Below are 23,344 nucleotides of genomic sequence, written 5' to 3'. Positions count from 1 at the left end.
TTTCCTTTCCCTTCTGGTAAGTTTTTATTGGCCTACTATTTTCTAAGATCTCTTATTGAAGCTCTGGATTGTTCTTGTTTATAGAAACCTTTTTTAATGGATGTTGTATCTATCTAAGATTAGGAATTAAAATTTATCAACATTTTATTCTCCCTTCCTAGCCTCTCTTTCCTCCACATTTCCTTACTTTTGTATGTTTTAGTCTCGCCTTCACTTAAGAACTCTCCTCAAATTTCTGCTGATCTTTGGCTAGCTATACAAACAGACGAGTGAGAACCTAAAAGCCAGTCAGAAGTTCTGAGCTGGTCAGTTTCCCACAGAAATCTCCTTTCCTCTGCTTGTGTGAGGGAGTGGTGGGAAGGGGGAGTTAGTAGCAGTCTCTGGTCATTCAGTTCTCTTTAGTACATGTCAGCATCGCAGCTCTTCATGTATCCTTTTAGCTGTATCTGGGCTGGCAGTCCAGCCTGAAAGTTTCAGTCCCTCCGAAAGGAAGTCTCCACTCCTCTCTGTTTCCATGATACAAACCAGCTTGCTGCTTGTTGCCTTTCAGCCTGGAGGAATCCTAGTTTAACTGTTTCCATTCTGGAAGTCAGTTGCTCTTTTGCTCTTCCCAAACTCTGTTGATATGTCTTGAATACTCCCTTCTCTGCATGCTTGTTAATTTATGCAACTTTTTGCCTCATTTTAGTGGAGTTACAGGAGGAAGGTTAAATATGTAGTTCAATTGTCTATGGCAAGGCATACAGTGCAGCCCTTTTCAGGTCAAATGTGTTTTGACTTTCCAGAATCAATAAAAGATGACTAGTAAGTCTCTCTTATACTACCCAAAAACATGGAAAACAAATTCCTCCAGGGTAGTTCCTACTCTATAAGGAAGTATAAATAATGAGGTATAGCTATAGATATAGTAATATAGTCTTTTCCCCTAGGAACCAAATATAAAGAAAAGAAATAGACTCTTAATAAAAATAATACCTTTGAATCACATGTAAATCATCAACTCTCTTTCTAAGAAATAATGACAGTTTCCCAATTTAAAAAAAAAAAAGTGTATGCTTACATGCACACGCTCATCACTACACATATGCAGAGATCAGAAGACTACTTTGTGGAGCAGATTTTCTCTTTTCATCTTTCCATGGCTTTCATAGCAAGAGCTCTTACCTAGTCCACACTAGTCCAGTCCAAGTGTTTCATTTCTAAACAATGTTTTCCTGCCGTGGTAAAAAGCATTGTGGGGTATACACCAGAGAAGACTGGTCAGACATGGGTTTAAGCCAATAGTAAAATCTTTATTAGCTTGCCAGAGACCAAACTGGGTGTTCAGGATCCCAGTGTAGCCCTGAGCCTTTCTCAGGGTGAGCATTTATGCACAAAAACCATGTTCTGAGTTGACATACTTCAGTTAACAAGAACAGTTAGCCAGAAGCAGAACTACAGAAGCCAAAAGGCAAGGTTGGTACATTTAGAGACTTTCCCTGAACTATAGACTTCGATGGTTTAGGTCTTTGTTTTAGTTTTGGCAGGGGGTGCTGTCTATGTGCTGAATTTTATGGCCTCAATGGTACTTCCATCATGGGGTTTTCTATGATATGCTTTGTGTTATAGTTAAGATTCAAATCCAGGCCTTTGAACTTCACAAGTAACATTTTATTTTGCTACCACACAACTTTATTCTCCATTAAATGAAAAGGAAATATTTTTAGTGTGGGATTGAAATAGTAAAATTTAATTCGTAAAGCCAGATGTGTGGAATCCATATGACCTTAGGCCTTGGGAAGGTAAGGTATGAGGATAGCAAAGAATCCAAACTGGCCTGTAGAATAAGAACCTGTTTGTTTCAAAGAAAATAAAAGACAAAGGAATGGGAGGGAGGGAAGAAAAAAATAATAAAAGTCGTTCACAGGCCAGGCAAGGTCGGATACAACTTTAATCCAAACAGTCAGGAAGCAGAAGCAAGCTGAGCTCTACGAATTTGAGACCAGTTTGGAAGTTCCAGGCCAGCTAGAGCTATAAAATGAGACCCTGTCTCAAAAAATAATTTATGGTTCCTGGAGACAGAATGTTGAATCAATTGTCTTCCTATTCTATATAATTTTTTCTTTCTCTCTAACCTGTAATGTTTCTAGGATAACATTAAAAATCTAGAGTTGGAAGTTCTCAGTCTACAGAAGGAAAAGGAAGACTTGATTCTTGAACTTCAAACAGCGAAGAAGGATGCCAACCAAGCCAAGTAAGAATAAAGTCAATAAATGCCAAGTCCCTGCCATGTGTAAGGTGATTTTGAGAGAATAGAGAAGTAGAAGACCCATCCAATGCCCCCAAATGATTTAAACATAGTAGACAGGGAAAGAAACCTAGACAGAAGAAAAATTAAATAATTGAGACTTCTTTCCTTTCTTATATTTGATTATTGGGTGGTAGTATGGGCACATGAATATAGGTGCCCATGGAGGACAGAAAATGGTACAACCCTGACAATGGACTTGCAGATGGTTGTGAACCACCCAGTGTGGATGCTGGAAGCTGCATTTGGCTCATCTGCAAGAGCAGCATGTGCAGTTAACTCCTCAGTCATCGCCCCCGTCCCAATAGACTAAGATCTCAGGATGGCAATAAAAGAATGGTAAAACACAGCAAACAACTAGTGCCCATCAGCTTTAGAGTGACAATGCGCTACTTTGTTAAGAAAAAGCAGTATTAGCGTTCATAGGCAGGAGCTATTGATGCAGGCTGGTGTGATTAAGGAAGGATTTATAAAACCTTCAATGTAAGCTGGCACTTGAAAAAAATCTTAGGACCTCCTCGACAATTTTGGTGCCCTTGCTTGTGAATAAAATTAACGCCCAAGTTAATAATTAAAAATCAGTGTAACCATCCAGTTTTTAGTTAAGAATAAAATGAAGACAGACAATCAGAACCCCTTCCTTTCCCTTAGACAGAGCCTCAATTGCTCTTCCTTATGATTATTTTCATTTTCTCGTGAATTAAACCTTGTGTTCTTTCGAGTTATGTTAAATGCTTACTTTCTGCCTCCAAGTTATATAATAATCATCAGGATTCGTCCTTACAGCTAAAACTAGGTGACTTCCTTCCTTTTGGACACTAGTGGTAGGAGAGAGTATATTTGAAGCAGTTCATTTTTGTATACTCAAAAATGTATTGCTTTATTCTGAATTGAAGCTCTCATTAATGAGAGAGTTTCTATTAGATGGTTGTATTCATTATTTTAAAGAAGACTATATCTAAAGTTGTAAACTTGGGAGTCCTTTGTTATATTTTAAAATAAGCCATTTCACTCCTATTACAACTGTGTTTAGGTTGAGTGAGCGCCGTCGCAAACGTCTCCAAGAGCTAGAGGGTCAAATAGCTGATTTGAAAAAGAAACTACATGAACAGTCCAAACTTCTGAAGCTGAAGGAATCCACTGAGCATACCGTCTCCAAGCTGAACCAGGAGATACAGGTAATATGCTCTCATCCTTGTGTTTACCACATTGGAACGGCCAGCCTAGGTGTTCCATTTAGAAGCCTGCTGAAGTGATTTCAGGTGAGACAGGGGGAAACAGGGCAATCATTTCAGATGTAAAAATAGCCACAAGTGTGGCATTCTGGGACATTGTGCTAGTCACTGGAACCCGAATTACAAAACTTTGCTTTGACCTTTGACTTCTTTTTTGGATACAGAAATTTTAATGTTAGACCAAAAGATTAAAAAATGTAAATATTTAATGGTGATGTTCTGATCATCTTCCATGATCTCGTGGTACAATTTTGTCAAGTAGTAGCAAGATGTCAGACATCTAGAGGATATTTTCAGTTACTGAACATCAGCAAAGTGATTACAGCTCATTTGCACTGAAATCTTCAGAATATTAACAGTTGATAAGTGAATTTGTCCCTGATCTGAGAATTAATTCCTTGATGCCACCTTTAATCCCAGCTCTCCAGATGCAAAGACAGGTGGATTTTTCTGAGTTCAAGGTCAACCTGGTCTACATAGCAATTTTCAGGCCAGTCAGAGTTGCCTGGTGAGATGCTATCTTAAAAAAACACCATATATCTTCCTTACTTTCTCCGGGATAACTCGGTGATTAAGAGCCCTTGCTGCTCTTCCAGACAATCCAAATTCAGTTCCCAACACCCACATCAGGTGGCTCACAGCCACCTGGAACTCTAACTCCAGGGGATCTAACACCTCACTAACATTCACAGACACACACACATACACAAAATAAAAAATAAAAATCAATTTAAAAAAAGAAAGGAAATATTCCTTGAAATACTACTTATCTAAAGTAAATATAAGGCTGGATTTAGCTTTCTGGTATGTTTCTCTTACTTTTTGAGTCTCCATTTGTATGATCAATACTTGGAAATCCTGTTTAAGTCTAGCAAGGGGTAGCAAGCCTACTCAGCTTTTGTTGTTGACCTTCTCAGCTTAGCTCTGGCCTTCTTCTCTTCTTTATGGTTATTCTATCCATCCGGACCTCAGCCTAGAATCAAGAACACATGACTAACACACTGGTTTGGTTTAGGTTAGTTTAGTTTTGTTTTGTTTTTTACAGATGATGAAAAACCAGCGAGTGCAGTTAATGCGTCAAATGAAAGAGGATGCTGAGAAGTTTAGACATTGGAAACAACAAAAAGACAAAGAAGTAATCCAGTTAAAAGAACGGGTAAGTTAATTAAAGCTTCTCAAAGGCCTAGCTAATGAGCCCTTCTCCAAGCTAGTAATACTAAAGATTCTTTTCATGTAATATTATGGAAAATATTTTGCTTAAAGTTGAATATGTATTGTGTATATACCTCAAGTTTAGGTTAATGGCTTTGGTTTGTGTTCTAAAGAAAAGGAAATAACACAATAATAATCTTAGTTATTACCTTAATGTCATTCAGTGAAAAAAAAGGTTCTTTTCGTATCTCTGCTGTCTCCAGAAGTGTGACATTCCTGAATTGAACAGGTTTCTGTTGAGTGTCTACCATATGCAAGGCACTGTGGATGAGGTACTATGAGAAGTTGAAAGCTGAGGAATAAATGAGCTCTATCCTAGAATAATGTCTTGTTTGTACAGGAAGTTGCCATATAAGCATGGATTTCTTGAATACAAGGAATAAATAACTGGAGGATTTAAAAATGATACAAAAAGAGGCCAGTGAGATGGTTCAGCAAGTAAAGGTGTTTGCTGCCAAACCCCACAACCTGAGTGGCCCCAGAAACACATAAGGTGGAAGGAGATTGTCCTCTGGCCTCCACACGTGCCATGGTACATTCCTCCACACAGTGATAAATAAAATAATTTTAAAAAGAACAACACACAAGAAAAATAATCACTTCAGCAAAAACAAGCAATGAAGGTAAACCAGGACCAAAATGTATGAGACATATAATACAGAAGGCAAAAGGTATACACTGAACCACGTCAGTAGCATTTGAGGTTTCTATGGGACAGCTCGTATATAGGGACACTTTCTGCTTACCTCCAGTGATGCTGTGCTAAAAGCAGAATGATCTTACAAGCGATTCAGCAAGTTCCAGATGCTTCTGATCCTAAATACAGGAAAGATTTGGCAGAGGAAAATTCTAAAGAAACCAAAGTGTCACCAGGGAAAATATACTACTGATGATTACTCATGGCAATATATAGCTCAAGGAATTAGAAAAAAACAACACTTGATTTAGCAAACTCTTAAGAAATTATATTTATTTTATTGCACAGAGGGAGGAGGACACGAGCAGCCAGGGTTGGGAGGTCAGAGTACAGCTTGTGTGAAGTCATTTTCTCCGTCTACCATATGGATTTAAGGGATCAAACCTTCGATCCTCAGGCTTGGTGGCAAGCGCCTTTTCCTGCCGAGCCATCTCATTGCCCAGCAAGATTTTTAGTATAGCATTTTTCAGAAAGGTTTTCAAAGTGCCTGTGTGTGTTTGTTTAGTTTGGTTTAGTTTAGTTTAGGCTTAACAATGGGCAGTTCAAAAGCAAGCAAAACCAAATGTATGCTACTTGGGCAAAATATGAGAAGAAAGAGCATGGTTTATAATAGAAAATAAGAAAACAGTTCTCAAGACAATTGAGCTGTTTAATAGAGCACACATGGAAACCACAGTGCACTATCACTTCATATCCACTGAAAAAGCTGCAATTAAAGCAGAAAATAGTGCCGGATGGTGGCCCATCCCTTTAATCCCAGCACTTGGGAGGCAGAGGCAGGTGAATCTCTGAGTTCAAGGTCAACTTGGTTTACAGATCTAGTTCTAGGACAGCCAGGACTGTTACAGAGAAACCCTGTCTCAAAAACAAAAAACAAGGGCTGGAGAGATGGCTCAGAGGTTAAGAGCACCGACTGCTCTTCCAGAGGTCCTGAGTTCAATTCCCAGCACCCACATGGTGGCTCACAACCATCTGTAATGAGATCTGGCATTCTCTTCTGTATACATAATAAATAAATAAATCTTAAAAAAAAAAAACAAAAAACAAAACAAAACAAAACAAAAAACAGAAAATAACAAAGTCAGTGGTAATGTGATGAAATCAGGATCCTCACACATTACTAGTGGACCAGCCACTATTTTTCAACATTTATTTATCTCATATATGTGTATGTGAATGGGCGTACATGTGCCATGGTATACACGTAGAGATCAGAGGACAAGTTGTTGTAGTTGATTCTCTCCTCATGGGAGTCTCAGGACTCAAACTCGGGTCTCTGGGCTTAGCAGCAGGTGCTGCCACCCACTAAGCCATGGTGCTGGCCTAACTAGACCATCTGTTAAACAGAGAACCGGAAAGTTCAGCGGGCACGAGAACCCGCCTGCCTTCAGTCCACACACACACACACACACACACACACACACACACACTGAATTTAATCTTCAACACATGTCCACAGAAAAAAGCTTCTGACAAAACCTAACATACTTTGATTTAAAAAAAAAAAAAAAAAAAAAAAAAAACAAGGTTAAAAGATGACTTCCTGAATCTGATAAAGTTGTGTATGGAAAAAAAAAAAACACTGCCAACATTAGATTATACTTAATGATAAAAAAAATTTCCCTTAGATCAGGGACAAGGATTGCCTGCTCTCATCAATTCTATTAAACATTCTCCCATTGGTTATTGTTTGCAGATAACATGATCAAATATACAGAAAATTCCAGAGGGTGCACCAAAATATTTCTGCTAGTATGTCAGTTCAGCAAGATTGGAGGATACATAGTCAGTATAAGAAAATAAGTTGTGGGGTTGGAGACATGGCTTGGTGGTGAGTACTTATTGCTCCTGCAGAGGACCTGGGTTCAGTTCCCAGTAACCACATAACAACTTACAACTGCCTATAACTCCAGTTCTGAGAAACCCAATGCCCTCTTCTTGCCTTATCAGGCTCATGCATGCACATAGTGCACATAAATTTACACATGCACACATAAAATAAATAAAAAAAATTAAAGCAGAAAAGTTGTATTTCTATACATATAAAATAGGGAAAACCATTCAATTTGGAATAGCCTCAATAAAAATACTTAAGAACAATTAGCAAAAGAAATTTCCAATTTCACACTGGAGACTATAAAACATTAAATTGAAGAACCAAATAAAAGAAAAGATAGTTCATATTCATGGCTGGAAAGATTTGATATTCTAAAGATAAACTATTCCTCAGATTTTTTTTTTTGTAGATTCAATACAATCTTAGTCCAAATTTCAGTGATAAAATGCTTGCCTAGCATTTATGAGACTCTGGGTTTAGTCCCTAGTCCTAGAAAACAAAACCCATCCTAAAATTCATATGGACATGTAAGAGCAATCAAAAAGAAAGGGCTACAACAATTATCAGTGAGTTAGAACTAAAAATCCCCAAATCATGCATTTATAATCAGTTTGTGTTATTGGAGGGCCAACATCAGGGATTAAGCAGAAATTCTACCATTGAGCTACATTCTCGGCCCTGATTTTACTTTTTTTTTTTTTTTTAGTTTCTAGTTTTTAAGATTTAATCTTTGGTGGTTCCATACACAACTACAATATATTTTGATCTTATTTACCCTTACCCACATTTAATTCCTCCCAGATGCCCCTCTCCCTACTCCATGTCTTCTTTTTAATATATTTCTTTGTCTTTTTTCAACTCCAGTCTCACTGAGTTACACCGACTAGGCTATACTTGCCTTGTCCCAGTCCCTGAGTAGTTGTGGAATTACAAGCATGTGTCACTAGACCTGGTGACACAGCTGGTTTTCAGCAGTGGTGCCAAGACAATTCATTGAAGAAAGAATAGTCTTTTCAGTGGGGAGATGCTCAACACCCAACCAGCTGGACTGTTCTATGAGCCATAGGTCCTAGGGAAAGTGTGTCTCAAAAAACAAGATAGATTGCTCTTAAGAAATCACGCTTGAGGCTCACTCACCTCTCACTTCCACCTGCATGTGCACATGTATATATGCACACATCCTCATTCCAATGCATTTGCACACACTCAAAGAAGAGTCTTTCCATCAAACAATGCCAAGTCAACCTGGTAATCAGAGTTGGAACCTGCCTCACACCGTATATAAAATGAAACCAAACCCAATGAGATAGCTTATCCAGCAAAGGTACTTGCCACCAAGCCTGAGCTCATTGACTGGGCCCCAGATGATAGAAAGAGAGAACTGACTCCTACAAGTTCCCCTCTGACCTCCACACTGTGTCACACACACACATCCTAAATAAGTAAACAATAAAATTTAAATATATGTAAGAGCTAAAACTTAAGAATCTCTTAGAAGAAAGCAAAAGTGTTAGTATTTGTGACTTTTGATTAGGCAGAAGTTTTTTTTTTTTTTATTTTTAATGGGATACCTAAAGCACAGTCAAAGAAAAAGTAGATTAGAAAAACTTAAAAGCTGCTCTCCTGTTAAGAAAAAAAAATACCAGCATGAACATGAATAGTCAGCAGACAAAGCGGCAGAAAGTATTTCTGAGTCACAGAGCTGCCAAGGACCTTGTATCCGGTATCAGTAATCCTAACCCAGTTGTAAGGAGAACAAAGCAGCAAAGTTCACAGAAGGGGCTCGGTGTCATTAGCCACCAGGAAAATGCAAATGGAAACCGCAGTGGCATACCATTTCACACCCACTGAGACAATTACTGTGGAAAAAAAGATAAGCTTTGGCAAGAGTTCACAATTAGATACATACATTTGCTGGTAGGATGGGAAAACGGTGTGGCTGCTTTGACAAATCCTTGGCAGTTGGTTAGGCAAAAACTTTAGAGGTACTCTATGACCCAGGGATTCCTCTCTTAGTTCTGTCTACTGAGAAGGTATAAAGGCATACCCATGTCCAAACTTGTATGCAGATGTTCACGGAACATAAGCGATATTAGCCAAAACTGGCTGGGGGGGGGGGGGACCTGAGTGTATCAGTGAGTGAATGTATAAATACAAAATACGTATACAGTGAAATATTATGATCATTGGCATATGCTGCAACATGGATGAACCTTGAAAACATTGTGCTAGTCACAAATAATAACATATTATAGGAAATGTCCAGAATTGGCCGATTTATAGGTAGAAAATAGTCCTTACAGTGACAGGGTTGTGGCATGCATGATAGGTAAAGGAATTGAAATTTCGTCTGTGGTGATGAAAATGTGGCAACACTTGAATTGTGGTGTTGGTTTTACATAAGCTCTATGGCTCTGCCAAAAGCCATGACTCATACATTAGGTGATTCAACTCCATCATATGTTAATTATCTCTATAAAACCACTAAAAGCAAAAGAAGGCTTATGTGTAAAGCACTAAGTAATACTTTACAGCACTGAGTATGCTGTATTGCCAAGAATCTTTATTTTGTTCACTTCCATTTTCCCATTGACTAAAACAGTAATTATATATTACAGTATGCGCTCAGTTAATGTTGACTGAATTATCATAAATGTAAAATATGCCTTTCAAAGATGAGTCAATGGCCAGGTGGTGGCAGCGGCGGCGCACGCCTTTATTCCCAGCACTGGGGAGGCAGGGCCAGGAGATCTCTGTGAGTTTGAGGCCAGCCTGGTCTACAGAGAGAGATCCAGGACAGGAACCAAAACTACACAGAGAAACCCTGTCTTGAAAAAACTACAAAAAAAAAAAAATGAGTCAGGGAGAACATCAACAGTTATTCCAGGCTTTTGAGTGGCTGGAAAGTTCAGAGGCAAATTCTGGTCTGCTGTGGGGATGCTAGTTTCAGGAGTATAATCGCTGGGACAGAGAGATGATATTAACTGAGTTCAGAAGAGAGAATGGGCTGGAGTTCATAATTGGGGAATTATCTTGCCGAAAAGTGAAGATTGAAACCACAGGAATGATATGATTGTAGAGATGGGGAATGTATAGAAAAAAGAAGTGTAATTAGTTCAGGAGCAGCCTGTAGAAGGAAAGAAAGGAAGGAGAAAAGAAAGAGAGGGCTAAGAAAACAGTCTCTTTAGTTCCCATAGGATGAAACAACAATGAGATCTGTAAGACTGCAGAGGAAGGAGGATCTCCAGTCGGGGCTGGGGAGTGCTAATGAGACTGAGTTTGTTGTCGAGGAGGAGGGACTAGAAAAGCTCACTGCACTAAATGGGCATGTGGAGATTTCAGGACAGCAGAGGCACTAACGGGCAGCGGCGGCACTAACTTCTCCAGGGGCTTTGTGATGAGAGGGTTTAGTCTCCTGTTTCATTCCCTTGACCGCATACTAACGTACAGCCTAGTAAAGGAGGCCTAACTACAGGCCTACAGTTATATTGTACTCTGTTATAATTCTGTGTCGTTTATGTTCATTTGTAGTCTCTGTGAGAATACTAACCAGATCATCTTCATGGCCACGTCCCAGAACCTAGTGCAGTACCTACTGTATAAATATTATATGAGTTATACAAAATGAGTAGCTTCCTCTTCTTCTTTTCCCTGCCAAGACTTCGTGCATGGTGGACAAGCACTCTACCACTAAGCTACAATCCCCACTGGTGAAACTAATAGGTCTTTTTTTTTAAATCAAATTTTTAATTTGTTGTGGATGCAGGATTATTTCAAAACTTCATTTCAGCTTTAATCAGTTATAATTTTCAGAATCAGATAATTTCAAAAGGCCAACTCAAAGCCACACCTCATGTCCCACAATTGCCTGCTTCCTAGAATCAGCATATTCAACTTTTTTTTTATTGAAAATAAATTTTTTATATTCTGATCACAGTTTCTCCTCCCCCAGCTCTTCCTAGATCCTCCTTTCCTACCCAACTCCATGCCTTCTTTTTCTCTCTCTTTTGAAAATAAATAGGCAAAACAAACCAGAATAATTTTTGAAAGTACAAAAAAGAATACACAGAAATAAATACACAATAAACTCCTAAAATTACACAGAATTAGAAAATATAATATACAAACAAAACAACAGTAAGGCAAAAAATGCCAAAACAAAATAATATGAGACAGAAAGTCTACAAAAACACCCTTGAGTTCATTTGTGTTAGCCATCTTATAATAGTTCTTATATGTATGCTGGCCAAGACATCACTAAAATGGCTGACCATGCTGTCCAGATTGGGTAAGCAACAAGTAGAACCGGAAAGCTTAATGGATTAGGAAAATAAGGAAGGGGCCAAGAAATCAAAGCAGTTACGTGTGTGGTTGTTTGAAGTGGCTGTTATCCCATAATGTTTCATGGTCCTCATTTTTCATCTCTTAGCAGAGAGGATATATTCAGGTGAGCTAGATGTGTTCAAAATTGTGAAGCTTCCTTAGCTGGAGTTATCTTAATTTTATAGGGGGCTGACTCTGTGGTAGCTTTCTCCTTTTTTCTGGCCACTGGGTTTTATGACCAACTCCTGAAGTTGAGAAGTACTGATCTTTTTATCAGTAAAACTGAGTTCTAGCTCTGTCAATAGTGAACTATGTGGACAAGGCTGTTCATTGAATGATCTTTGGTTTCTTCCTGATCTCACATTCTGTGGTAATATTTATAATTGATGTAAGTCTGAGAAATGGAGAATTTGAACACAGAGCAATAAGCTGAGGAAGACAAGGATCTTTATTATATATGCGAACATAGTTTCCAGTACTTCCAGTTCTTAATTCTGATAAGATAAAGGCTACTCACAGTATTTTACTTAGCCTTAAATATAAAGGACATCTGGGAAGGTTTCTTAGTTAAGATTTTATTTTGGTTCGCTGAACATCAATTAAGATCTGACTTTCTTGTTGTCAGGATCGTAAGAGGCAGTACGAACTGCTCAAACTTGAAAGGAACTTCCAGAAACAGTCTACCGTGCTGAGACGTAAAACTGAGGAGGTAGGTAAGAAACGCCTGTCTGCCGTGCCGAATTCATTGCCATGGCCATACCTAAACATGCTCACAAAGTGTCTTAGGAAATGGGGGGGGGGGGTCAATATTGACCAGCATTGTTTAAATCTTCTTGTTTATTTTGTTTTATTTGGGGGTTAATTTTTGTTTGTTTTTTCTGTAGTCCAAGCTAGCCTTTAACTCCTAATCTTCCTGACGCTACCTCCTAAGTGTTGGGATTATGAACATGTACTACCATGAAAACTGAATAAGTCCTAAATCTTCATCTCTTTTTATCTAGTATGACCTGTGAATGAATAAAACCTGTGTTGAAAACTGTACCATTCAAATGTGGGGTTTTTTTTATTCTAGTTTGGCTTTTTTTTTTCTTAATAAAATAGAACAGACTACTAGCAATACATGACATTCCCAGACATTTTCAGTCTGCAGAACTTCCTTTAAATGTACCCCTCTTGCAGCACTGAAGCAGTAGCTGCTAGTCATTAGTTATCATGTCCCTGGGGATTTGAAAACCTGGTTCCTATAGGAATTCAAACCTAGAATTTGTTTACTGAGATGCTGCAAATTAAAATGTTCTTCAGCATCCCCATCTCCCGTTTGTATTTAGGCAGCAGCTGCCAACAAACGTCTTAAGGATGCTCTCCAAAAGCAAAAGGAAGTTGCAGAAAAGCGGAAAGAGACTCAAAGCCGTGGGATGGAAGGCACTGCAGCTCGAATGAAGGTACGAACAGCTTGAACCATCATTTTCTTTACATGTACTGGGGACAGGGGAAATAGGAAATAACTTGCTTTTGATTTAAAAGTAAATACAGAATTTGAAGTTCTGCCTGAAATGCTTATTTTAAAAGATCTCTTTCAACTGTTGTCAAAGAACAAGAGTAGAGCATTCTTTGTATCCCTGCCTGCCATAGCTCAGTTACTATTTTGTTCTGGTGTGATTGACGTACCAGGAATGGTATGTATTTAAAATATACAGTTTGGTGAAGTGCTGGGTCGTGCCATACCGTGGACTGGGGTCCGAGACTGAATGAAAAAGGGAAGGTAAGCTGAGTGTGAGTATTCCTGTCTTTTCTGCTTGCTGACATCCAGCACAGTAGGACCACCCCCCTCACATGCCTGCCCCCACACCTTCCCTGCTGTGGGGAGCTGTGGGCCACTAGTCTGTGAAAAGCAAGAAACTGTTCCTGAAGCCGCTTTTGTCGGTTGTTTGGTCAAAGCAATGAGAAAGGGAACCAATACGCCCAGAATCCCCAAATATGCTTTCTGGCCAGGCATGGTGGGACACCCGTGACCTCATAGCATTTCTGAAGCCGAGGCAAGAAGATTATGAGGTCAAGGCAAGTCTGAGATCCATGGAGAGTTTGAATCCACTGGTTCATATATATGCATACAGGCAAAACACTCATACACATTAAGTAAATCTAAAGATTTAAATTTCCTAAAATTCAAGACCCAGATATAACCAGGTGGTGGTGGCACACACCTTTAATCCCAGCTCTCAGAAGGCAGAGGCAGGCGGATCTCAAGCAGAGGCATGCCTGGTCTACAGAGCAAGTTCCAGGATAGCCAGAGCTGATACACAGAGAAACCCTGTCTTGAAAAACCAGAGAGAGAAGGATTGGTTTTCTGTCACTATAGATTTCTTTATTTTTTATAATTTTACTAAAATGGAATTGCATGGTATCTGACTTTTTGGCCTTTTATTCAGCATAATTATTTTCACATTCATCCATATGATTACATACATCAGTTACTTTTATTGCTGAGTGACATCCCATTCATTGTATGGATGTATCATAACTTCTCTGGTCACCTATTGGTGGTCATTTGAGTTCTTTCCAGTTTGGGCTATTACAGATATTGTATCGAACACTCATGGACCAAGTTTTTGTGGGAACTATGTGTCTTATTTCTTTTTGGTAGACAGCCTGGACTCAAATAGCTTTCTCGTCTGCTAAGTGTATGTTTTCCCTATTAAACAATTACTAAACTGTTTTCCAAAGTGGTTGTACCATTCCTACCAGCAGTGATTGAAGGTCCTTGTTGCTGCATGTTCTCAACAATACCTATAGTATGGTCAGTCTTTAGGGATTCTAGTAGATACAAAATGATACCTTGTTAGAGTTTTCATTTCCCTAATAACTAAGGATGCTGAGCATCTTTTCATGTGTCTACTTTTGTTTTTTCTTTTGTTTTTGTTTTTGTTTTTTCTTTCTTTGTTTTTTGAGACAAGGTCTCTATATAGCCCTGAGATTCATACACAGACATATATTCAAGTAAAACACCCATATACCCAAAACTAAATAATTTTTTATTAAATTGATTTTATTTTTTCAGAAGTTTTCTCCTTTATTATTAAAATAATCTTACAACTTGATTGTTTTAGCTATTAGGATGGCAGATGACATCGCTTTTTTTTTAAACAGTTTATTTTATTAAGGCATAATTGACATAAAGTATCTGGGTTTTATTGGGTACTTCAGTAAGTGCTAAGGATTAAACCCAAGACCTTGTGCATGCTAGGCAGGTACTCTACTGGTGAGCACCTCCAAAACACTGGTTATGATGGTTATGGTTATCTCTCTTTTGTGTTTGCTCTTATAATTACAAACAAAATATGGCTTCTTTTAATGAGATGCATTTAAGATTCATCTGTGTTTTGTTTCAGTAGTTTTCACTTTTGTGTATTTATTTCACTAAGTCATATTCCATTGTATGGGTTTTCTTATGGTTTGTTTATCCAGTCAATTGTTAGATGCTTTTGACTTTTTTTTTTTGAGGCAAAGGCTGGCCTGGATTGCTTCTCTAGCCCAGGCTGGCTAGTCTAACATGTAGCAGTCCTCTTGCTCCAGCCTCCAGAGTGCCGGGAGTACAGCTGTGAACTGTCACACCCCAAATAACAAGGGACAGAACCAACAGACATGAGAGATTTATGAGGAGACGTGGCTCACATAGTTATAGAGGCCTAAATGTCCCATAGTAGTCATCTGCAGGCTGCCGATCCAGGATACCATACCACAGTTGAGTCTAAATCCGATAGCTTCAAAACCAGGAGAGTGGTTGTGTAACTCCCAGTCACAGGGCAAAGGCTTGAGAATCTGGGGGTTGATGTAAGCCCTGGAGTCCAAAGACCAAAGTACTTGGAGCTCCCGTGCCCTGGCTCCAGGAAAGACAGGAAGTGCCCTCCCTCTGGCAGTTTTGTTCTAGCTGCAACTCCAGCATGTTCTGGGTGGTAGCCACCCACACTGATGATGAATCTTCCCAACTCGGTCCGCCTACTCACATGCTAGTCTCCCCTGAAAACACCCTGGCAGATGAACCCAGAAAAACAATGCCTTTACCTGATCTTTAGGTATCCCTTAAGCCAATCCAGTCAACACCTAAACTAGGCCATTCCATGAATTAAGCTACTATTAGAAAGCTCACATGCGCCGGGCGGTGGTGGCGCACGCCTTTAATCCCAGCACTCGGGAGGCAGAGCCAGGCGGATCTCTGTGAGTTCGAGGCCAGCCTGGGCTACCAAGTGAGTCCCAGGAAAGGCGCAAAGCTACACAGAGAAACCCTGTCTCGAAAAACCAAAAAAAAAAAAAAAAAAAAAAAAAAGAAAGCTCACATGCATATTTCTGCAAAAGCATTGTTATTTGGCACAACCTAGGAAATGGGTTACGTAATAAGTTCATAGAGAAAACCTACTAAGATGCTGAGCCATAAAATAAGGTTCAGTGTGTTCTGAATGGCTAAAGACAGCTTAAGTCTTGTGCAGTATGGTTTTGACCATGATGGAATTAAACTAGAAATGAATAACAAAAATGATAGTAGCACATGCCTGTCATCTCAACACTGTGAGTAGAGGCAGGAGGATCAGAAGTTCAAGACTAGCCTCACTACAGTGTGAAGCCAGCCTGAATTACATGCAACTGTATTTGAAAAACTCCCTGGATACTTAGAAACTAAGAGATAACACTTCTAAAAAAGCCACTGTCAAAGAGGAATTAACTCAGACTATTAGAGTGTGTCTTGAATTGAATGAAAATACAACATTATTAAAGGAAGTTTCTAGCCCTATGGACCCATGTTAGAAAAGACAGAATGCAAGTCATTAATCTCAACTTCTTCCTTGAAGAAACTAAGAAAGTAAAATTAAGTGCAAAGTAAGTAGAAATAAGAAAGTAATAAAGACCAGAGTAGAAATTAATGAGCTTTGTAAAAATTATTTCTAATTTTGATAGTTCATACCTATGGTCCTAGAATTTTGGGGACTGAGGCAGGAGGATCACGAAATGAAGGTACGCCTAGGCTACATAGTAGCACCTTATTTCAGAAAGCATTATGTTAAACAAATATAGGTGCGCATCAATTTTTCCAAGTTAACCTCTGTAAGAAAGAGTTGGTTCTTTCATAGGCCTCTGGCTTTCCTAATCAAGAAAAGGTAGAAAACAAAATGTAATTAACAGAAATTTCATAAATTATATCACTGTATATTTTATATGTTATAATGAAGGTTAAGAGAGAATGTGGTAAGTGCCTAAATTTGAGAGTTTAACTGAAATGGACAATTTCCCTGAAACACACAAACTACTGAAATTTACTGAAGAAGAAACATGTTATAACCTGAACAACCTGAGGTCAATTTTCCTGTGTTTGGTATGCGGATATGCATGTTTGCACAGGTGTGTACGTGGGTGGGTGTGACCCTTGTGAAGGCCTGGGTACCCTGTCTGTCTCCCAAGTGCTAGACTTAAGGCAGGTTACCATGCCCCATCCCCTGCTTTTTATAAATAGGTTCTGGGGATCTAAACTCCAGCTTTCATATTTCTGTGGCAAATGCTTTAACCACTGAGTCACCTCCCCAGCCCCTGAAATCAGTTGTTGAAGTTGAATTTTATTAACTTCCTTTCTGGTGGTGAGAATAAGGGAGGAAGTAGAGAGTGGACTTAAGTTAGTCATATATGAAAAAAAAATTTTTTCCCGAGACAGTGTCTCACTGTGTAGGTTAGACTGTCCTAGAGCTCGCTATGTAGACCAGGCTGACCTTGAACTCACAGAGATCAACCTGCCTCTGCCTCCCAAGTTAAAGGCGTGGGCCACTACTGCCCAGCTATGAAATTCTACCACCACCACCCCCCCCCCCCCCCCGACAGGGTTTCTCTGTGTAGTTTTGCTGCCTGTCTTGGATCTCGCTCTGTAGACCAGGCTGGCCTCAAATTCACAGAGATCCACCTGCCTCTGCCTCCGAGTGCTGGGATTAAAGGTGTGTGCCACTGCCCGGCGAAATTCTTGATCAATAAAAAAAAAATTAAAGAGCCAGGGGTAATGGTGCACACCTTTAATCCCAACACTGAGGAGGCAGATGTAGGTAGATCTCTGAGTTCAAGGACAGCCTGGTCTACATAGAGAGCTCCAGGACTATATAGAGACCCTGTCTAAATAAATAAATAGATAAATAACAAAACAAAAACAAGCAAATAGCCGGGCGGTGGTGGCGCACGCCTTTAATCCCAGCACTCGGGAGGCAGAGGCAGGCGGATCTCTGTGAGTTCGAGGCCAGCCTGGGCTACCAAGTGAGATCCAGGAAAGGCGCAAAGCTACACAAGAGAAACCCTGTCTCGGAAAACCAAAAAAAAAAAAAAAAAAAAAAAAAAAAAAACAAGCAAATAAACAAAGAACTATGTAGGCCAACAGATCCAACTCGTGCTCTCTCTCTCCCATGAGGTCAACAGATCCATCTCCTCTCTCTCTCTCTCTCTCTCTCTCTCTCTCTCTCTCTCTCTCTCACACACACACACACACACACACACACACACACACACACACACACACACACCCACACACCCCTCTGCGTGACCTATAACTCCCTGAATACACTAGGCTAGCCTTGTGCAGAGAACTGCCTACCTCTGCCTCTCAAGTGCTGGTTTTAAAGGCATATGCCACCATGCCGAGCCCAAATTTGTAGGGAAGAAATATTAGTTCTATAATGCAAAGTCTTATAGACAACTGAATTGAAAGGACTACTTTTGCTGCTCAGCTTATGAGGATGCTAGCATTACCTTGATAACAAAACCAGATAAATATATTACAGGAAAACTACAGACATACAAACATAGTGGCATTTTTTTTTTATTATTTTATTTTATAGGTGAATGCTTCTCAGCTTATAATGAGGCTCCATCCCAAAGCACCTATAATAAGTTGAAAAATGCATTTAGTACACCTCATCTGCTGAGTATCATAGTTCAGCCTTATCTACTTTAAGTATGCTAATACATATTACCTAGAGTTGGACAAAATCATCTAACAAAAAGTCTATGAAATATTCAATATCTAATGTAATTTCTTTAATACAATACTGAAAATGAAAAACAAAATGATTGTATGGAGACAAAAATAGGTATTTTGTAGATATGATGGGATGTGAAAGCATATAACACAATATCAAAAAATGCTGACTTCTGCTTCATATGCTTCGCAATATGGAGCAATGCTGTTGCCTCTTGGGAACATGTGCTGAATGGGAGTTCTGGGATTACCGGCACAAGCAGTTCTAATTTATTGGCTTCACCAAACAAGATGGCTCATGCCTGTAAACTAAACTCAGCACTTGGGAGACAGAGGTGGAAGAATTATACTAACTTTGGGTCCAACCTGTTCTACATAGCAAGTTCCAGGCCAGCCAGGGCTACATAGCAAAACTTTGTCTCAATGGAAAGAAAAAAAATAGAATTACTTGGCTTCTTCATGTGTATGAAATTAACTTCTTTATTCTTGGTAATATTTTTATTCTAAAATCTACCTTTTTATTTGTTTCTTTTTGCTCTTTAAAATACTTGTCTTTATTTTATATGTATGAGTGTTTGCCTGCATTTATTTATGTGCACCCCATGTGTAGCTGATGCTTGAGGAGGTCAGAAGAGAGCGTAGGTCTGATGAAACTGGAGTTGCGCATAGTCGTGAGCCACTCTGGGGGTGCTGGGACCTGAACCTGAGTCCTCTGCTAAGCAGTCTTTCCAGCCCCTTGTTCTGCTTTTTGAGACAGGATTTTGGAGGTTCATATTGACCTTACTCTCAGGGTCCTCTAGCTCAGCCCTCTGAGTGTTAGGATTATAGGTATGCACCATCGTGCCTGCCTTTAAAGTCTCCCTCGAATATTAATGTAGTCCCCCCAGCTCTCCTTAGATTAGTGTTTAGTGTGCTAATTGTAGACCCAGCTGATTTTAACGTATAGTGCATTGTTTTTAAAGTGTGTTTCGCATAAACAGCCAATTGTTGCTTCTCCTGTCTTCTTTGTTGAATTAAAGATAGTTTTGTTTCACAGATTTGGGTGCTGCTTCTTATTGAGAATTATTTTCTCCCTTGATGAAATGGGCCTTTTGATCCGGGGTAGTATTCTTACATAAGAATTCTACTTACCTGCTCCGGATGTAGCCACTCTGGCTTTCTTTTTATCACTATTATTACAGTACAGCTTCATTGTCATCTTTAATGTTCTCAGGATTGAGCACCTGGATTCTGTGGTGGTGGTGGTTGTTGGTTGTTTTTGTAATGTTTTTATTAATTCTTTGAGAATTTTGTATATAATATATTTTGATTATAGTCACCTTTTCTCCCCAATTCCCATCAGATCCACCCCCACCTCCCTACCTAACCAACTTCATGTCCTCATTTTTATTTTTAAACCCACCAGTCCAATCTGTGATGCCCAAATACTCTTGGGTGTGTGTCCAACCACTGGAGTGTGGTCTACCTACCAGGAGTCAGTCACACTCTTACAGAAAGCTAACTCTTCATCGCGGCAGCTTCAGTAGCTCTTCAGTCAGGGGTAGGCCTTCAGGCCCACGTCCCACCTCCTGGGATCTTGTCTGGTTTGAGCTTACACAGTTCTTGTTCTTTTGAGAACTCACCCCAACTGCCTTTTGTGGCTTTTTGTTGTTGTTGTTGTTTTTGGTTTTTGTTTTTCCTCTTTTTGGTGTTGGGGATTGAATTTATAGCATTTTGAATGTGAGCACCCACTCTACCACTAAGCTATAAGCAGCCTGCAAGGTTACTGTTTCTAAAAGTCTGTTTAGTTAATTATATTTTCTTTATAAAATCCTTTCCATCTACTTCATTCATTTATTTATAATTTCTTCGTTATATTTTCTTGTGTGTGTGCATGTGGATGTGTACACCTGAGTTCAGCTGTCTGAGGGAAGCCAGGAGCTGCCTGACATGGGCGCCGGGAGCCAAACTCGGGTCTTCTGGAAGAGCAGTGCGTGCCCTTAACTTCAGAGCCATCTCTCCAGCCCTCACCGCCTTCTGCTTTAAACATGTGTCATGAGAGTTAATGGCAAAAAACAACCCACAAATAGTATGGGAGCAGTAAATAGAAGTAGTAGGCTAGCTAGAGAAAGGTTTCCTATAGAAAGCCTCTCGTGACTTTGGAGATAGTGTTGATAAAAGTTCTTAGAGAGGTAATGGTTTTAGTGATATAGACACAAATAAAAATCTCACTTCTGGTTTCATAGACTCTGGTCCAAGTGAAATTAAGTTCAACTCTATCTAGCCCATGGAGTCCTCATCCCCCAACTCACACATTACTAATTTCTCTTCTAGAATTGGCTTGGAAATGAAATTGAGGTCATGGTCAGTACTGAGGAAGCCAAACGGCATCTGAATGACCTTCTTGAAGATAGAAAGATCCTTGCTCAGGATGTGGCACAACTCAAAGAAAAAAGAGAATCTGGAGAGAATCCACCTCCTAAACTCCGAGTAAGTGTCAGGGGGAAACGCTATCAATAACCACATGGAATTCCTAGCAAATCCTTATTGTTTTGCAGGACTCTTGCCTTTTGAATCTCACATTCTGGGCCACTGTCTTTACAGAGGCGCACATTCTCACGTGATGAAGTGCGTGGTCAAGATTCAGAAGCAGAGAATTGTATTGCAAAGCAGATTGAAAGCCTAGAGACTGAACTGGAGCTCAGGTAATGGGGCTATATCTGAAGCCTAAAATGTTATGCCTGGAATCCAAATAGGTGCCATCAATCCACTCATTCAAGAACTTGCTTCCTTTTCGAAGGATTTTTATGGGGCAAACCAGTAGCAAACAGAGAGCACCAGTATTTTGAGATCATTTCTGTCATTCAGTCACTATGATGCTCCCTGAGGTGAGTGTCATTCACCTTACAAATGTAAAACAACGTTGAGGCTCTTAAACTTTTTGGCAGAGAGGCCAAGAATACACACTGCAACAAAGACAGCATCTTCAGCAAATGGTTAGCTACATCTAGAAGATCCTTCTCTCCTTCTGTACACAGACAACTCCACATAATTCAAAGACCTTGAATTAAGACCTGAGACTATGACCCCAGAGAGAAGAAAATAGTGAACACACTTCAACTTATAGGAAGCACCCGCTTTTGGCAGTTAACAAATGGGACCTCATGAAATTAAAAACAAAAGCTTCTGTACATCAAAGGACACCATCATTCCAGTGAAGAGATAGCCTATAGAATTGGGGGGGGAAATCTTTATCAGTTACACATCTAGCAGAGAGCTAAAAACTAGAATATATAATGAACTACTAAAAATTTTTGAGAAAAGAGTGGGACGAAGAACTAACAGAAAGTTCACACACCATGATGTGCTCACCTCCACACCTACGGAGACACAGAGAAATAAATGAGACAGAAAAAAATCAATCGCTCAAACTCTGTGTGTGTGTGTGTGTGTGTATGTGTGTGTGTGTGTGTTCCACTTATTTTAAACAGTATTTAATAAAATTAGAGCCACTTAGATATTTCCTTGGGGTTCCTTTTGTTTTAGGTTTGGAGGTACCACATAAAATTTGAATAAGGTAGCTTTTTACCTTTTAACTAATCACTCCATACATAAAATTCTTTTAATTTTCTACTCAGAGCTCCTCCCTTTCTCCTTGCTATTGAGGCTGATGACAATAAATCTCACTGTTCTCTCCCTGAAGGAGTGCTCAGATTGCAGACCTACAACAAAAGCTCCTGGATGCCGAAAGTGAAGACAGGCCGAAACAACGCTGGGAGAATATTGCCACAATTCTGGAAGCCAAATGTGCCATAAAATTTTTAATTGGAGAGGTAAAACTACTCTTCCTAATAATAACAGTTACAGGGGACCTGGCTGGATAGGTTGAAGTGTAAGGAACACTTTCTTAGTGCTGTAGCTACTTTTCATGGTAGAATCTCCAACGATACTAATATTGAAGAGCTTAATAGATAAAAGTTGGTTAGAAGCAAGTACAGGACAGCTACTTAGAAAAATATCATAAATTGACGCTCATCATGCCTAACCCAGCAAGTATGCATTAGTGATGTTAATAGAAAAGACCAGGATGCCATAAGAAGTTACTGGTAAGCATGAAGTATTGTACAACTTTTAAAAACAGCTATGAGATGTCTGTTTAAAAATTTGAGACATAGTCTCAAGGAGAAAACCTAATCATTTTGACATATACAGATTCATTGTAAGAAAAAGCCCTCTTCACTGATCTAAAATGTACAACTTCATCATCAACTGTCAGAAGAAAATCAAAATTGACAACTCAAGACAAGCATAGTTTCTGAATCCAGAAGTTGAGCATTAGTTATGCTTCGTACATTTTTGTCTTGGGCTAACAGATTTCTTCTACTAAGGAAACCTGACTAATCTTAGGAATACTGGTATTTATGATGCTCACTATCTGGGCCAGTAGTTGAAAACAAAAGTAGGTCAGTACAGCATACCAGTCTTGCCTAAGAGATTTATCTAGAAAGATCTACAGTTTCAGCAGTCAGGTCTACAAGTTCTAACATGTGAACAGAGATTCTGAGAGAGAATTGGCTATAAGCTCACTCCTGTGAGTCCCCTTTTAAGCTTTAAGATCTGCTTAAAGTTTCAGAGTTTTGGAATTGTCAGATATTGTCCATTTTAGGGTTATTCTTGCCTTGATGCAGAGCAAGCAACAGATGAATGACTTCAGTGGTGGCTTCTACCCCTAAGATACTACCTGTCTCTGCATCAATATTGACGTATGGCCTAG

General features: G+C 39.3%; 1 protein-coding gene across 4 annotated transcripts in view; it reads left to right on the top strand.

The window, feature by feature from the left end:
- Kif4a (kinesin family member 4A) overlaps positions 1–23,344 on the top strand; it is a 117,585-nt gene that overhangs the window by 80,464 nt on the left and 13,777 nt on the right. For all 4 annotated transcript variants that reach the window (XM_042269054.2, XM_042269055.2, XM_076562400.1 and 1 more), the window contains exons 16-23: positions 2,130–2,233; positions 3,321–3,465; positions 4,568–4,678; positions 12,217–12,300; positions 12,920–13,033; positions 20,905–21,060; positions 21,175–21,275; positions 22,274–22,403. In XM_042269054.2, the coding sequence (XP_042124988.1) occupies positions 2,130–2,233; positions 3,321–3,465; positions 4,568–4,678; positions 12,217–12,300; positions 12,920–13,033; positions 20,905–21,060; positions 21,175–21,275; positions 22,274–22,403 (945 nt within the window). The remainder of the gene's footprint in view (positions 1–2,129; positions 2,234–3,320; positions 3,466–4,567; positions 4,679–12,216; positions 12,301–12,919; positions 13,034–20,904; positions 21,061–21,174; positions 21,276–22,273; positions 22,404–23,344) is intronic.

The sequence above is a fragment of the Peromyscus maniculatus genome, chromosome X (assembly GCF_049852395.1).
Source record: "Peromyscus maniculatus bairdii isolate BWxNUB_F1_BW_parent chromosome X, HU_Pman_BW_mat_3.1, whole genome shotgun sequence".
Lineage (NCBI taxonomy): Eukaryota > Metazoa > Chordata > Mammalia > Rodentia > Cricetidae > Peromyscus > Peromyscus maniculatus.
Note: the sequence above shows the minus strand (reverse complement) of the source record. Positions and strands in the feature narration are given on the sequence as shown.